The sequence below is a fragment of the Canis aureus genome, chromosome 1 (assembly GCF_053574225.1).
Source record: "Canis aureus isolate CA01 chromosome 1, VMU_Caureus_v.1.0, whole genome shotgun sequence".
NCBI lineage: Eukaryota > Metazoa > Chordata > Mammalia > Carnivora > Canidae > Canis > Canis aureus.
Genome location: NC_135611.1, coordinates 108,081,697 through 108,096,460, shown reverse-complemented (window position 1 = coordinate 108,096,460; position 14,764 = coordinate 108,081,697). Strand labels below are relative to the sequence as shown.

At 53.3% G+C, this 14,764-nt stretch overlaps 2 protein-coding genes across 10 annotated transcripts in view; one reads left to right on the top strand and one right to left on the bottom strand.

Moving 5' to 3' along the window:
• Window positions 1-1,475: 1,475 nt before the first annotated feature.
• Window positions 1,476-5,101, top strand: PPP1R15A (protein phosphatase 1 regulatory subunit 15A). Of its 2 annotated transcripts, none has more exons than XM_077846123.1 (3): window positions 1,476-1,706; window positions 2,404-4,254; window positions 4,665-5,101. In XM_077846123.1, exons 2-3 carry the CDS (start codon window positions 2,413-2,415, stop codon window positions 5,010-5,012), a joined length of 2,190 nt encoding a protein of 729 aa, XP_077702249.1. In that variant the 5' UTR covers window positions 1,476-1,706; window positions 2,404-2,412; the 3' UTR covers window positions 5,013-5,101. The 2 variants fall into 2 exon arrangements, with proteins under 2 accessions (XP_077702249.1, XP_077702259.1); XM_077846133.1 differs by having other exon boundaries at window positions 1,476-1,768.
• Window positions 5,102-6,734: 1,633 nt separating this feature from the next.
• The window catches only part of TULP2 (TUB like protein 2), an 8,386-nt gene continuing 356 nt past the window's right edge, over window positions 6,735-14,764 (bottom strand). The window contains exons 1-13 of one of the 8 annotated variants that reach the window (XM_077846045.1): window positions 14,261-14,507; window positions 13,944-13,976; window positions 13,439-13,490; window positions 12,889-13,006; window positions 12,119-12,256; window positions 11,734-11,850; window positions 10,378-10,502; window positions 9,416-9,727; window positions 8,403-8,515; window positions 7,770-7,884; window positions 7,585-7,683; window positions 7,166-7,337; window positions 6,735-6,891 (exon numbers count right to left, since the gene is read on the bottom strand). In XM_077846045.1, coding sequence (XP_077702171.1) covers window positions 6,758-6,891; window positions 7,166-7,337; window positions 7,585-7,683; window positions 7,770-7,884; window positions 8,403-8,515; window positions 9,416-9,727; window positions 10,378-10,502; window positions 11,734-11,850; window positions 12,119-12,256; window positions 12,889-13,006; window positions 13,439-13,490; window positions 13,944-13,975 — 1,527 coding nt within the window. In that variant the 5' untranslated portion in view covers window position 13,976; window positions 14,261-14,507 and the 3' untranslated portion in view covers window positions 6,735-6,757. Of the gene's footprint in view, window positions 6,892-7,165; window positions 7,338-7,584; window positions 7,684-7,769; window positions 7,885-8,402; window positions 8,516-9,415; window positions 9,728-10,377; window positions 10,503-11,733; window positions 11,851-12,118; window positions 12,257-12,888; window positions 13,007-13,438; window positions 13,491-13,943; window positions 13,977-14,260; window positions 14,508-14,764 lie in introns of those variants that run through there. The other 7 variants (XM_077846061.1, XM_077846051.1, XM_077846087.1 and 4 more) reach the window with 7 other exon arrangements.

The following is a 14,764-nucleotide window of genomic DNA, read 5'->3' as shown; positions in this document are numbered from 1 at the left end:
TGGTCTGCCAGCCGCCCACGCTGCGGTCTCCCCTTCCAATCCCGGTTGACCCCGCCCCTCCTGGCCTCCCCCCACCCCTTCCAAGCCTGACCCCTGGCTCCGCTGCCCCACAGCTGAGGGGAGGGGCTGGGGCTCCCCTGACTCCTGGGTCCCTGCTGGGCTGGGATTCCTAACTGTTTGGAGAGGAGGAGCTGGGCCTGGACTCCAGGGCCCAGGTCACTGTACCCTAAAAGGAGGTAGCTGAGATCCTGGAATAGAGGGGGCTCACACTTCTGGATACACGAAAAGGTGTAAAGGTGTGAGCCTGGAGTTAGAACTCCTGAGTTGTTAACGGAGTCCGGCATCTGGAAAGGTGTTTCTGGGTGGACAGGTCCAGGTTTTCCAGAGAGGAGGGAGTGACCCCGGATTCCTGGATCATGGCTAGGGCAGGGTCAAGGGGCCATGGCCAAACATCTAGCTCAGATCCAGGTGAGCACTGTGTTCTACACTGAGGATATTTCAAGGAGCAAAATTAGGGACCAGGTAGGAGGGATGGGGCAGGGAATTGGGACTGTGTCCCAGAGTCTGAAACTTGTGGCTGGAGACCCCACTCCCATGAGGTTCAGTGGATGCACTTTGGCCAGAATTTCGGTTTGTGTATGAGCTCTTGTGAGTTTGAAGTGGATGAAATCCAGGTGCGGAGCCTCGGGCTTGAGACCAGTTAAGGAGTCTTTTGAGGTTTTGGTTTCGAATCCACTCACCACATATGTCGAGCACCTACTATGTGTCCAGCACCGAGGGGAAAAAAAAAAAAAAAAAAAACAATGATTATGGGGATCCCTGGGTGGCTCAGTGGTTTAGCGCCTCCTGATCCTGGAGTCCCGGGATCGGGATCGAGTCCCGCATCAGGCTTTCGGCATGGAGCCTGCTTCTCCCTCTGGCTGTGCCTCTGCCTCTCTCTGTGTTTCTCTCATGAATAAATAAAATCTTAAAAAAAAAAAAAAAAGAAAAAGAAAGAAAGAAAGAAAAAAGCAGTGAGCAAAGCCAAGTGCCTGCCTTCAGCGTGCTTGCATTCTGGTTCTCATCTGCAATCAATGTGGATTGCTGTGACCACTTCCGCCAAGGGACTTCATTCCGGAGCCTCAGTTTCTCATCTGTGAAATGGAATCAACCATCTCCCCAACCAGGAAGGAAGCGGGACCGTTGTGAAGGGGGGACTCTGGTCTGGGGCCTGCTGATTACACTGGGGTTTTGGGAAGGCGTTTTCGCACCTGAACGGGAATTGGGAGAAAACCCGCGGCTCCGGAAGCCCCGCACGCATTTGATTGACAGCTCGCCCGTTTCGGGCGTGGTCGCGCTCGGAAACGTCGTTGTGTCGTCATAAAACCCCTGGAATCTCCGCGAGAATTCCAATCCCGAGCCGGGTGGTTTTGGTTTCAAAACCCCGCCCCCGTGACGTCAGCACGTGAGGTTGCGCTGCGCTATAAAGGCCTTTGGAGGCTGCGTCAGTTCCAAGCTCTGCTGTGCAACTTACACGCTCAGGTTCAGGACGCCGCATCCCTTCGCCGCGACAGCGCTTGCAGCAGCCGGTGGTACCCGGAGTCCCCGAGCCCGACACCGGAGGGCGAGATGAACGCGCTGGCCTCCCGAGCCGTCCTGAGCTGCGATCGCTGGTGGCAACCCGAGCCGGCGCTCCTGCCCCCAGGTTGACGCGTAGCCCCCCATCGGTGAGCGAGGGGTCCGAACGCCTGGGCCCCGAGCAGTTGGGGAGCTGGGGATCAGACTCCTGGTCAGTAAGGAAGAAGGGATTACCCATTTCTGGGTACCGAGACAGGAGAATTTGAGGCCGGGACCCCAGGATCCTGAGGAAGGAGGGCCTGGGAACCGGAACTCCTGTATTTGGGGAGAGATGGGACCAGGACAGATTCGAGGGCCCAGACCTACGCAGGAGAAGAAATTGGGAGCCTGGAGGCCTGAGCCTGGCGAGAGGAGGGTTCTGGAAGCCAAACTCCTGGATCCCTGGTGGAAGGGATGGAACTGGGCAGGGGGAGCCGCAGTTCTTGAGTCTCAGAGGGGGGAGGGTGATGAGGGCCTGATTTGTCGATCCTCAAGAAAATGACAGAACCAGGGACTAGGACCTTGTCCCCAAGGGAAGCAAGTCGAGGACCTGTGTTCTCAATTCTGGGGTCTGGGACTGCTGGGTCTGAGAGAAGAGGCTGGAACCTCTGACTCCTGGGTATTGAGAGAAGAGAGGTGGGAAAGCTGTGCCTCTGCTAGAGATGGAAGTGGCAGAAATCAGCAAGAATGTGGGGCAGGGACTCTCTTGTTGCTATTTGTGTTACTGTTTATGGTTGCTATGACTCAGTCCTCGCTTGATACTCTTCCCTAAATGGCTTCTAAACTATTTCCTTTGTTTATTTCCAGCACAGACAGATGGCCCCAGGCCAAGTGCCCCATCAGTCTGCCCCCTGGAGGGATACCTACCCCTTTTTCCTCCTGTCCCCGCTGATGGGCCTTCTCAGCAGGGCCTGGAGCCACCTGAGAGGCCCAGGATCTCCAGAACCCTGGCCGCGGGAAGCAGTAACCAAAACGGATCGGGGAAAACCTGGCCTGGAGAGAGAAGCTAAGACTTTTCTAGTCCCCCACCATCCCCTCTGGGGCAGGCACTTTGAAGAAGAGATTGGAGACAGTGGAGCAAGTGATGAGAATGGAGAAGCATTTTGGGGGGCCTGCCATAATCTAAAAGCCAACAGCTCTTCTCTTAAAGCAGGGGGACTTTCAGATAATGAAGATGAAGAATATGGTGGGGAACAAGCAGCAACCAGTGTCCCTAAAGAGCAGGAAAGTGAATTCCTAGATGGCCAGCCTGCTCCCCTGTCCCCCAGCCTTCTGATAAGAACCCCACAGGACCCTTCTGAGGAGAAATCTGAGGAAGGAGGAGCTGCAGAAGACAAAGTGATCATGTTCTTCTCTTTTCCTCCATCACACTGGGAGTGTTGTCCAGGGGAGGAAAAGGAGGAAGGAGAAGCTATAAACAAAGAAGCTTCCAGAACACCAATTTTCCCTTTATCTCCAAGATCCAAGCCCAAAACTCGGGTGTACTGTCCCAGGGAGGAAGAAGATAAAGCCATAGAGGAAGAAAGAACAGAGGATAAAGAAGCCACAAAAAGCTCCATTTCCTCCTCATTTTCAGGCTTTTGCCCCGGGGCCTGGGAGTGTTGCTCAGGAGAGGAATGGGAGGAGGAGGAGGATGAATTCAGTGATTCAGGAGCAGCTGAGGAGGAAGGAGAAGCTGAGGTTCTCTCTTCCATCCCATCCACAAGTGCCCTCATGAGGGCCTGGGTGTATCGGCCAGGAGAGGAGTCAGAGGAAGAAGATGAGGACAGTGATTCAGGAGCAGCTGAAGAGGAGAGAGAACCTGAGGGTCCTTCCTCCATCCCATCCACAAGTGCCCTCATGAGGGCCTGGGTATATCGTCCAGGAGAGGACTCAGAGGAAGAAGATGAGGACAGTGATTCAGGAGCAGCTGAAGAGGAGGGAGAAGCTGAGGGTCCCTCCTCCATCCCATCCACAAGTGCCCTCGTGAGGGCCTGGGTATATCGTCCAGGAGAGGACTCAGAGGAAGAAGATGAGGACAGTGATTCAGGAGCAGCTGAAGAGGAGGGAGAAGCTGAGGGTCCCTCTTCCATCCCATCCACAAGTGCCCTCGTGAGGGCCTGGGTGTATCGTCCAGGAGAGGACTCAGAGGAAGAAGATGAGGACAGTGATTCAGGAGCAGCTGAAGAGGAGGGAGAAGCTGAGGGTCCCTCCTCCATCCCATCCACAAGTGCCCTCATGAGGGCCTGGGTGTATTGTCCAGGAGAGGACTCAGAGGAAGAAGATGACGGTGACTCAGGAGCAGCTGAAGAGGAGGGAGAAGCATATGATCCCTCCTCCATCCCATCCACAAGTGCCCTCGTGAGGGCCTGGGTGTATAGGCCAGGAGAGGACACAGAGGAAGATGATGATTCAGAAGCAGTTAACTCAGAGCCAAGTCCCTCACTTCAGGCTCAGAGCACCCTCCTCAGGGGCTGGACATACCAGCCTGGAGAGGACACAGAGAGAGGGGGAGAAGCTGAGCCCTGCCCCTTCCGAGTGGCCATCTATTTACCTGGAGAAAAGCCACCACCTCCCTGGGCTCCTCCTCGGCTGCCCCTCCGACTGCAGAGGCGACTCAAGCCCCCAGAAACCCCCACCCGGCATCCAGACCCTGAGACTCCCCTAACGGCCAGAAAGGTGGGTACTGAGGGCTCAAATTCTCAAGTCTTAGGGGAAGAGCTGGAAGTCCTAGGCCTGGGGGCAGAAGGCCTGAGTGCCCCAATTTCTGGACCCCCTGTGTGTTGCAGGGGATTGCATGCAAACCCTGTTGGGAGGGTTGTGTTCACTGTAATGCAATCCTTTGCAAGAGGCTGGGGCCCCATGGGAAGAGGCCCTGTGGGAAGAGGGAAGCTGTTGTGGTTCATGTCAGCACCAGGAAACAGCCTCCACCTGCAGTGAGTCACATGGAGAATCCCGTGGGTGAGTGACTAGCAGGTGACTAAGATAACAAGCATTTTTGTGCAACTAATTTTTGTTTTGGCTCTCTCTCCCCCCCCCGCCCCCCCTGTGGACACGTGTGTCTTGTGTTTGTGCTGGTCCGTCTCCAGGTCCGTTTCTCCGAGAAAGTCTCTGTCCATCTCCTGGCTGTCTGGGCAGGACCGGCTCAGGCAGCCCGCCGCGGACCCTGGGAGCAGCTCGCCCGAGATCGTAGTCGCTTCGCCCGGCGGATCGCCCAGGCCCAGGAGCAGCTGGGCCCCTGTCTCACCCCTGCTGCCCGGGCCAGGGCCTGGGCATGCTGCAGGAACCCTACCCCTCCTCTGGCCACCACACCTGCTCCTGCCCAGACTTTACCAGTCTCCTCCATCCAGACCACACCCTTGAGCCATGTTGGGGCATCTCCCTCCATTCCTGTGTCCCTATCCCCTGGCCTGGACCTCAGTGGGAGGCGTGGCTAAGATCATGTAGTTTCCTATTTATATGAACTATTTATTTTGTGTGTGTGGTTTCATACAAGAAATAAAACCTTCTGATTTGTAGCAAGCAATGTCCCCTGTGTGTATGTTACTGTCTGTATCTGAACCAACAATTATCCACCACCCGTGGGATAAAGGTGAGTACCTCAATACAGGACAAACTTTCTATTTCCCATCATCCTCAAATTTGCCTCTTCTTGTCCTGAAGCCGCTTTTGAACTAAGGGCTGGTGGGTTTTGTCACTTTTCTTTGGCATCGGCCTAAATTTTATTAAACTTGGGAGTTATCTCTCCTAGGGGGCCTGGAGCTGGGCTCACTGATCTCTAAAAAAAGGATCAATTCCAGCTTTCTGGACCTCCCTGGAATCAACTTATCTTCCTACTGGCCTTTTTTTTTTTTTTTTTTTTTTTAGATTTTTATTAATTTATTCATGGAGACACAGAGAGAGGCAGAGAAAGGCAGAGAGAGAAGCAGGCTCCATTCAGGGAGCCCAATGTGGGACTCTTATCTGGGACCACGGGATCACACCTTGAGCTGAAGGCAGATGCTCCACTGAGCCACCCAGGTGTCCCCCTACTGGCCTTTAAATGGTGATTTGCAATCCTGGGGTCCTGGGATTGAGTCCTGCATCAGGCTCCCTGCAAGGAGCCTGCCTCTCCTTCTGTGTCTCTCATGAATAAATAAAATCTTTTAAAAGTACATAAATATATGGTGATTTGCTCAAGGCTTTCGGCTGTCCAATTTCACCTTTGTAAACCATTCCATAAGCTGTTTTCTTACCCATAAAATGTGGCTAAAAATAGCACATGCCTTACAGGACTCTAAGGCCCCAAAAGAGCTCAGATTTATTTGCATTTTTTAATTTTTTTTAAGATTTTATTTTTAATCCCTACATCCAACATGGGGGTTGAACTCTCAACCTCGAGATCAAGATCCCACTGTTCACCCACTGAGCCAGCCAGGTATCCCAAGTTTATATTTAAAACAATCCTTATCAAAATAAATAAATAAAAATAAAACAATCCTCACCAAATAACCAATGTTATGTAAGTGTGCTAGTATGGTAATTATTTTCACTCTCACCCATGCACATCTTAAATTACCCATCCAAGTTTACAACTTCAACTTAGAAGTCTTTTCTGACCTCCTAAGATCTGTCCAGTAGTTCGAAGAAGAGTGGTGCAAATATCCTGCCCCCTGGCCTGCCTCTGACCCTGCCCTGCTCTATTGGCTCCCCAAGCTCCTGCCACACTATCCTTTCATTTTCCCAAACCCATCAAGCCCCTTTTCACCATAAGACCTTCGTATGAGCTCTGCCTACTGCCTGATGTGCTGATCCCTTTGGCTCTAGTTCCTTATGATTTTTCAGATGTGGCATGAAAATCACTTTTTTAGAGACACCTTAATCTGACCCAGCTGACCTGTGCTCCAGCGTGCTTTTCTCTTTTGCAGCAGAAGAGCATTTTGACTTTTTTTTTTCTTTTTTTTGATTGTTTAAGACCCATCCATCTTCCATGACTCTGAGTTTGGCAAAAGCGGGTGCTGCCAAGAAGCCCACCCACTCCCTGGAGCAGAGGGAGGACTGGGCCCCCAGGCAGTGTATGATGTGTTGGTTGTGTTGTGTTGGTTATGACAAACCATAACCGTGGTGCAAACGAAGGCACGCGGGGGCCCTTTCTCCAAATGAGCAGGCACATCAGCTGGTAAGGGTACAACATTTCATTGGATTACGCACAGGCCAGCTTTCCATCGAAACTGGACAAGCAGATGGCAAAGGCTTGGAGTGGGCAAAGCGGGAAGCGGAAGTCCATGGTGAACGTGTCCGGGGCCACGCGGCCGAACTGGAGCACGAGGTAGTCCACTGAGGAGGAAGTCAGGAACTAAGCCTAGCCCCACCTCTCAACTCCCTTCCAACGTCCTCTGAACTCAGAGAACTCTTACTTCTCCGAGGCTGTGCTGAGCTCCCACTACGTCCAGAAACCCTGAGGGCCATTTAAACTACAGCTCCCAGCAGGCTTTGCAACTGCGTGGAATCGGCCCTGCCTAGAAAAATGCTCAAGGGCTGCTGGGAGAAGTAGTTCTCGTCCTCTCATTACCCTTTGCCCAAGTGTATAAACTGATTCCTAGGAGCTCACGGTCATCCGGATACACGATCTGGAAGTTCTTGACCGAGGCCTGAGTGACTCGACCGTGAAAATTGAGTACGTAGGTGCCGTTCTCCTGGCTCCACAAGGGGGTTTTGTTTTGCAGCAGGATGAGCCTCTGGGTGGCCCCCCGTTGGAAGCGACTCAGTAGTGACTCCAGCCCCTAGAAGATAAAGTAGGGGGCATGGTTAACTGCCACCAATGAACTTTTTTTTTTCCTCCGGACTCAGAATTTTGAGTCCCTAATCTCTCCTCTTTGACAAACATAAAAGTCTGACAAAGCCCTTCTGGCTTCACATATGACTACCTGCAAGCTGTAGGCCCTCTTCGCCCTTAGGACCTAGAGCAGATCCCCCAGACCTTCCTCCCGGCCCTGACCCAGAGTCTCAACCCAACTTTAGCCAACTCACGTTTTGTGGCTGGACACTGATTCTCTGGTTCTGGGCATCGATTTCTGGAATGATCACATTCATTTTCCGTGGTCCTCGGAATCCCAAGATGTTGGGCTCCTGGGGGTAGTATGCTGCAGTTAGCCTGGCTCTTTTCTCCCTCCCTACCGTCCTGCTTCATTCGCTCTTGTCTCCCAGACACTCACATAACACACAGCCCCCAGCTCCTCTCTGATGCGAGCGGTCTCCGGGACGAAATTCTTCCTTTCAGGATTCACCCCATTGTCAAAGATGGTGAACTTAGTGCCCAAGACATTAGATCTGCTCCAAGAGGGCAGTGGTCAGAGTAAAGGTAATTACTGTTTTGCTGTGCATTAAGTGCTTTCCTATGTCATCAATTCTTCCCATTAACCCTCTGCTTGGGACTTAAGTTCCATACTCCATGTATCCATAGTGCCAGCCCCCTCTGTTTCTTTGATGAGCCATGATTTTAGCCCCCTGCCTTTTAGGAACTTTCCTGCCCCTAAGATGCAAGAATGCACTAATCACAGCCCTCTCCCATGGGGGGAACTTGGGAGTTCCACCACCTTGCCTCCCAAGGAGTCAAATGTCTCAAATGTCAGCCTCTGCTCCAAAGCCCTTACGTCCTCTTATTCCCACTCACTGTGGGGCTACCACCTGAAGAAATACACAGCCTGTCAGTCTGGCTCTTAAGATAAAAGGTCCTAGAGCCCGTGGAACTTAGCTATGTGGCCGGCTTGTCCTTTCCTCCCCTGCCCCTTCCACCACCCTGAGGCTTCTTGCTACCTGTTTCTCACACATATCATGGCTCTGCCCACCTGACTTTGCCCACAAAGTTGTTCCCATCCCGAGACAGGTCTGTGGGGTCCAGAGAGATGAGGTAATTGGAGGTTTTGCTTTTTTTTCTCTTGCGCCCAGCCAGAAGGAAGTGCTGTGGATAGGAAGAAGAGCCCATCAGAATCAATTTCTGACATCTGGTTAGGGTTAGAGGTCCAAGACAAGGAGACACCGTGTCCCCAGGACAAAGAAGAGGGTAATGGAGCAATAAGCATCCCAAGCCTTGCTGGGAGATGTGGTTCTCACAGAAGGAAATCATCAGCTGGGTCCTGAAGGGGAGCTTCACATCTTAATATCAACCCTCCCCGCCCCCATCACCATGCCTTTCACCTTTGGGTCCTGAGTTAGGGCTCAGTCCAGGCAGGAGTGAGCCTAACTTGTGGCAGGCTGGGCGGCTTTGGAGAACAGGGAAAAGCCTTACTTGGAACATTGCAGCGGGACTTTGGTAGGCATTTCACCTCTGGCACTACTGAGTAAAGGGAAAGCCTCTTTTGGGGGAGAGTCCCTTGGAGAGGGCTGCCACACCACACCTAGGGAGGGCTGGCCAGATTGAGAGGGGCGTGGCTTGGTTCTAGAGAAAAATCCACGAGGGGTGGGGCTTGGCTCCTATGGGCGGGGCTTATCCCAGGAATGAGTGAAGGCCTGATAGATAAGGCGGCTCAGTGAGAGGCCGGACTTGGACAAACACAACGGAGCCAATACCTCCAGGGTGTATGTAAGTGGTGGGGTTTTGGACACAGATTGGCGTGGCCTTGACTTTGAGAAAGTGGGCCCATCTCCAGACAGGAGGAGACTTAGTTACGGGCTTGGTTAGGGCCTATGCTACTGCGAGAGCAGCCTAGTTCCGTAAAGGGCAGCGCTTGGCCCTGGAGTTCACAAGTCCTAGCTCAATGATGGGCGAGACCTGGATTCGTGAAAGTCTTGACCTCTCTCAGAAAGGGGCGGGACTTGCTCCTGGGAGGTGGGGCTTGCTCGAAAGTCCGCCAGCCCGCACCTTCAGGCCGTCGGCCGCCTCCAGGTAGAGATAGTAGAAAGGGAACATGCCCTTGTCTACGCCGCGCTTGTCGCGGCTGATGCGGCACTGCACGGTGAGGCCGGGCAGAGCCGGCCGCAGCACATACGCCTCGGTGTCCTGTCCCAGCCGAGGGCCCGGCGCGCGGAGGGGCGATTGGGGCGAGAGCCCCACATCGCTGCTGCCTGCGCCGACCTCGCCTTCCGGGGCCTCGGACACCGCCGCTTCGGCCGCCGCTGGGGACTTCCTCACGGGAGACTCCGACTTCTGTTTCTTCTCTTTCAAGTCTTCGCCCTAGCCCACGCGCCAAATTCAAGGTGAGGGACGGCTGAGACCCGCCCCCGCCCCAGCCTTCCCAACTCCTGATTGGCCACGCCCGCTTGGGGCTACGCCCCTTCTCGGCCACGCTCTCTGCCCATTAGTCAAACATCTCGGCCACCTGCTGGTCGGCCACTACCTTCAGGGTCCACGCAGCCAAGCCCCCTCCTTATCTGTTCCTTGGTCACCACTAACAGCTTCCCTCTGAAACGAGGAACCACTCCATCTACCGATCGAAGAATCCCTTCCAAAGCACTGTCCATTCATCTAAAACCAGGGTCAGTAAGGTCTAGGTAACATATAATATGGCCCAGAGCTACCCAACTGAAACTATCTTATTTTCAACAATACCTGAGTGTCAACTAGCCCAAACACCGTTTCGCCCCCTCCAAAGCTCGCTGCCTTTCGGTGGGTTGGATTTTAATATATGTCCTTACATCGATTTAAATCCTCCAGATTGACTTCATAAATGGCACACACACAGAGACACCGCTAGCCTAATCATAACAGGTTCCACTCACCAGGAAAAAGGCCCTCTGATTGGGCTGCAGAATTTTAGACCAACCCTCTCTAGAGTCCGAGGCTAGCCCTCTTCCTATATCCTGATTGGCAGTGCCACCTCCCACCTTGTTGGAAGCCAAGTCTCCACGTCCTAGGTCATCACCATCCATTCCAGGGTCTGGTCCTGGACTGGGTGACTCATATTCATCTCCAACATCCTGGGATTCACTCTCTTCCTCCGCACTGGCCCCTAAGGAGTGGAAGAAGCTGGAGGAAGACTCACACAGGACACTGGGGTCCCAGGAGCTTGGGACAAGGTCACCAGTACTAGCTGGAAAAGGCCAGATATCCTAGGTTCCTGACCTCTGCTTATTACTCATCACACTTATTTGCCAGATCCTCCTCCTCCCCCATGTGCATGGGTGTCCATGCTGGCTGAGTAGGTTCTGACTGCCTTGGGTATAAGGACAGGGTGGGGGATCCCTGGGTGGCGCAGCGGTTTGGCGCCTGCCTTTGGCCCAGGGCACGATCCTGGAGACCCAGGATCGAATCCCACATCGGGCTCCCGGTGCATGGAGTCTGCTTCTCCCTCTGCCTATGTCTCTGCCTCTCTCTCTCTCTCTCTCTGTGACTATCATAAATAAATAAAAAAAAATTAAAAAAAAAGGACAGGGTGGGGTTCGAGCCCTCCTTTTCCCTTGTCTCAAAAAGTAAGTGCATCATATATCAGAGAGTGGGAACTAAAATGGGAGCAAGGGATGAGGTTTGGGGTGATAATTAAGAGTCCTGTTATTGAATAGTTGGTCATGTCATGATAATAGAAGGTCTGTCATACAATATTAGGAAATAACAAGAAAAAAAGAAATAACAAATTACTGATGATGCTACAACATAGAATAGCATTAAAAACATACTAAGCAAAAGAAGTCAATCACGAAAATCATATACTATATTATTCTATTTAAGTGAAATGTCCAGAATAGGCAAATCTAAAGAGACAATCCATTAGTGGTTGCCTAGGGCTGGGCAAAATGAGGTGTGTGTGTGGGTCACTGCTAAAAAGTACAGTTTCCTTTGGGATAATAATGTTCTAAAATTGTGGTGCTACTTGCCCATCTCTGTAAATACACTAAAAACCACGGGATTGTAAACTTTAAATGAGTGAATTGCATGGAATGTGAAATATATTTCAATAAAGCTGTTATAAGGGACACCTGAGTGGCTCAATGATTGAGCATCTGCCTTCGGCTCAGGGCATGATCCTGAGGTCCTGGGATCGAGTCCCTCATCGGGCTCCCTGCATGGAGCCTGCTTCTCCCTCTGCCTCTGTCTCTGCCCCTCTCTCTCTCTCTCTCTGTGTCTCTCATGAATAAATAAATAAATAAAATCTTAAAAAAAAAAAGCTGTTATAAAAAAGGGGTGGGGGAGGATTTGCCACATGGACCAGAGGACCAGATTTCAATCAATGTCCCTGAAATTACCAGGTTGTTGGTGGGCTGGCCAACCCCTGCGTCGAGTCCCTGGAGGCTCTTTATAAGGAGGTGGAAAAGTGGGAACATCCTCCACTGGGACTTCTTCCAACTCTGGAACGGAACTGTCTGGTAGCCAGAATAGGGAGAGGGACTAGTGACTGGGATTTCTGGGGTGGGGAATTGGGGAGGGGGTAGGGAAGGGGTGTGGAGATTCAGATTCCTGAGTTTTGGAGAAGGAGTTTCAGGACCTGGACTCCTGAGTGTGAGAGATGACAGGGAACATGGGGGCCTGGACACCTGGATCCTTTGGAGAGCAAGGACTGAGTTTCCAGACTGCTGGATTCCGGTGGGAGTGTAGTTCTAGGGTATAGGGGGTCCAAGGACTCGAGATTACCTGCTTCTGTCGGTGACGCCAGTGGGCCACGCTCACCGCTGCCATCTCCACTGCAGCTCACGATGCCCAGGGCACAGTGGGCACCAGAGCTCAGATGTGCCTCTGGCACACTCTCCTGGAGGAAAGGATTCCCAAGGCCTGCCCCAAGGAGAAGGTGCATCGAGGCCCATTAACACAAGGAACAAACTCCAGTCCCCTGAAAAGATCCGCTTCCTCGCTGACTCCCAGACTCTCTCCGCGATCGACCGCCCAAACGCCTGAGACCCATTCAGAACGTAAACTCCATCCTAAGGCTCAAACAGGCACACCGTGTGGCTAAATTGTTTCGAACTCCGTGCATACACAATCCCACACCGGGCTCTCCGTCCCTCCAGGACCGGTCTCTAGTGGATTATCCATGCCCCGTCCCCCGGACTTTGTTAATTCCATCCCTCCCTCTCTCCTGAATTGAGTCCCTGCCTCTTCCAGGACCAGACCCCCCCGGCCACCCGCTACCCCAGGCTCCGCCCCAGAGCTCCAGGGAGCCCAATCACGGGCTTCTCTCGGGCCCCACCCTCTAAGGGGACCAGGCTCCGCCCCCTCGCTGTCCCTGCCCCGCCCCCGGGCTCCCGCAGGAGTCGCTCCCCCGCCCCTAAGGGCTCTGCACTGGGCTCTGCTGGCCTCCGCTCGCGCCCTCCCCTCTGAACCCTTTGGGCCGCGTCCCAAACACCCGCAGACCCTTCCGTCTAGGCTCCTGCCCGACACTAGGAACTTTTCCTCACTGCTGTCACCTGCGAGGCGCTCCTCCCGCCTCCGCCGTCGCCGGGGCCGCAGGGAAGCGTCGGGATTGGCTAGAACCATGAGGGGTTCTTGGCGCTTCCGTCGCTGCCTCTTTTCAAAGAGCAGCCGCTAAAAAAAAAAAAAAAAAACAGCCGCCGAGGGAGTGGGAAAGGGTGGTTTGGGAGCCAGGAACCGGACGGGAAGACGGGGATGAAGGAGGGCCTGGGGCAAGGGGACACATGCTCGGGAGGAAGTCCGGGAGTCCAGGCTCTCAGTCCTTAGACCCCTCCTTCCTCGGATCCAGGAGTCCTGGCACCCCGTCCTCTCTTACCCCCAGGACCTAGCAGTCCTGCCCTCCAGAACCCTTGTTCCTTAGAAACTTTAAACTCCCATCACCAAGGTTTGCTTCTTTAGGGTCCCAGATTCCTATTTTCTCATTTCCTAATTGCAAACTTGAGGCTTGGAGAGAGCCAACGAGGGTCAGGAGTCCCAGTGCCACTCCTGGGGTTGGTGCTCCTGGAAGCTTATGGAGGATGGAAGGGGGCAGTGGTGGCATAGTACCTGCTGTTCCAGCTTCTGCAGCCTCATGGCAGCGAACTCATCCCCCATTGCCCTGAGAGAGGTGCAGGCCATGGTGACAGGAAGCAGGGCACCCCGGCTGCCCAAGAGTCCCTCCTTCCCTTCCTTCTTCTTGCTCAACTTAGGGTTCTGAGGACTTTTGAGGTCACAGAAGGTGCAGAACCTGAGCCGGCCCCACCAGTTCTGAAGCTCTTTTTTCCCAGCATTGGCCTGTCTAGAATCCAGGAGTCAGAGACCCCAGGCCCCTCCTGTCTCAAGATTCAGGAGTCCAGGCCCCCAGCCCCTCCTTCTTCAGACCCACCAGTCTTCATTTGTAGACCCCTCCCTTCAGGACCAGGAAGTCCAGGCCCCCAGCCCCTTACCACTAGGCTAATAGCGCTGAACCTGAAAACATGGTCATGAAGCCAGAGTTGAGTGTGGGCACAATCCAACTTTAAGTTCCTCCTACCCTCATCCCCCCCCCCCCCCATCTTGTTTCCCCACTCACTCTTTCCTCCATATAACATTCTCCTGGGACATTCTAGAGAAGCAAGAACAAGGAGGAGTCAGGACACAGACCCAGCATCCCAGTGGACTCTGCCCTCCAAAACTTGATCTTAAGCTTTAAATTTTCTCAGGAAGCCCAAATTCCAGTACCTACTTTTGTCAGGGACCCAGAAGCCTGGTTCCAGTTTTCATTGTTTTTTTTTGGGGGGGTGCCCAGGAATCCAGTTCTCTCTCCCCCTTCTATACTCAGGCCTGGGAACTTAGGACTCTAGGCCCCAGACACTCGACCCCCATTGACCCTAGACCTCCAGCACCCACCTGCCTGGGTTCCTGGAAACTCCTTTCCTACTGCTTGCAGAGGCTTTTCACATTCATGTCTCGGCACCTTGCCTCTCTGGCCAATTTCTAAACATACCTAACCTTCTCTTTAGCTGAGGACCTAATCTCTGGGTCTCTGAGAAGTAAGCAGGCAAAGAAAGAGGGCTCAGAGGGATTCCCCGGGACCTGCCCTAATCCCCTCCCTCCTGGCCCTCTACACTCCACTTCCAACAAAGCAATGACCCCTGGCCTCCACTGTAGCCAGGCAACCCTGCTCCAGGGGTTCTGACTTGGAAGGGCATGCAGGTATTTCTTAAAGGGACCCAAGAGGGGCAGCTGGGTGGCTCCGTGGTTGAGCATCTGCCTTTGGCTCAGGTTGTATCCCAGGGTCCTAGGATCAAGTCCCACATCAGGCTCCTCTCAGGGGGCCTGCTTCTCCCTCTGTGTATGTCTCTGATTCTCTTTCTGTGTCTCTCATGAATAAATGAAACCTTTTTTTAAAAA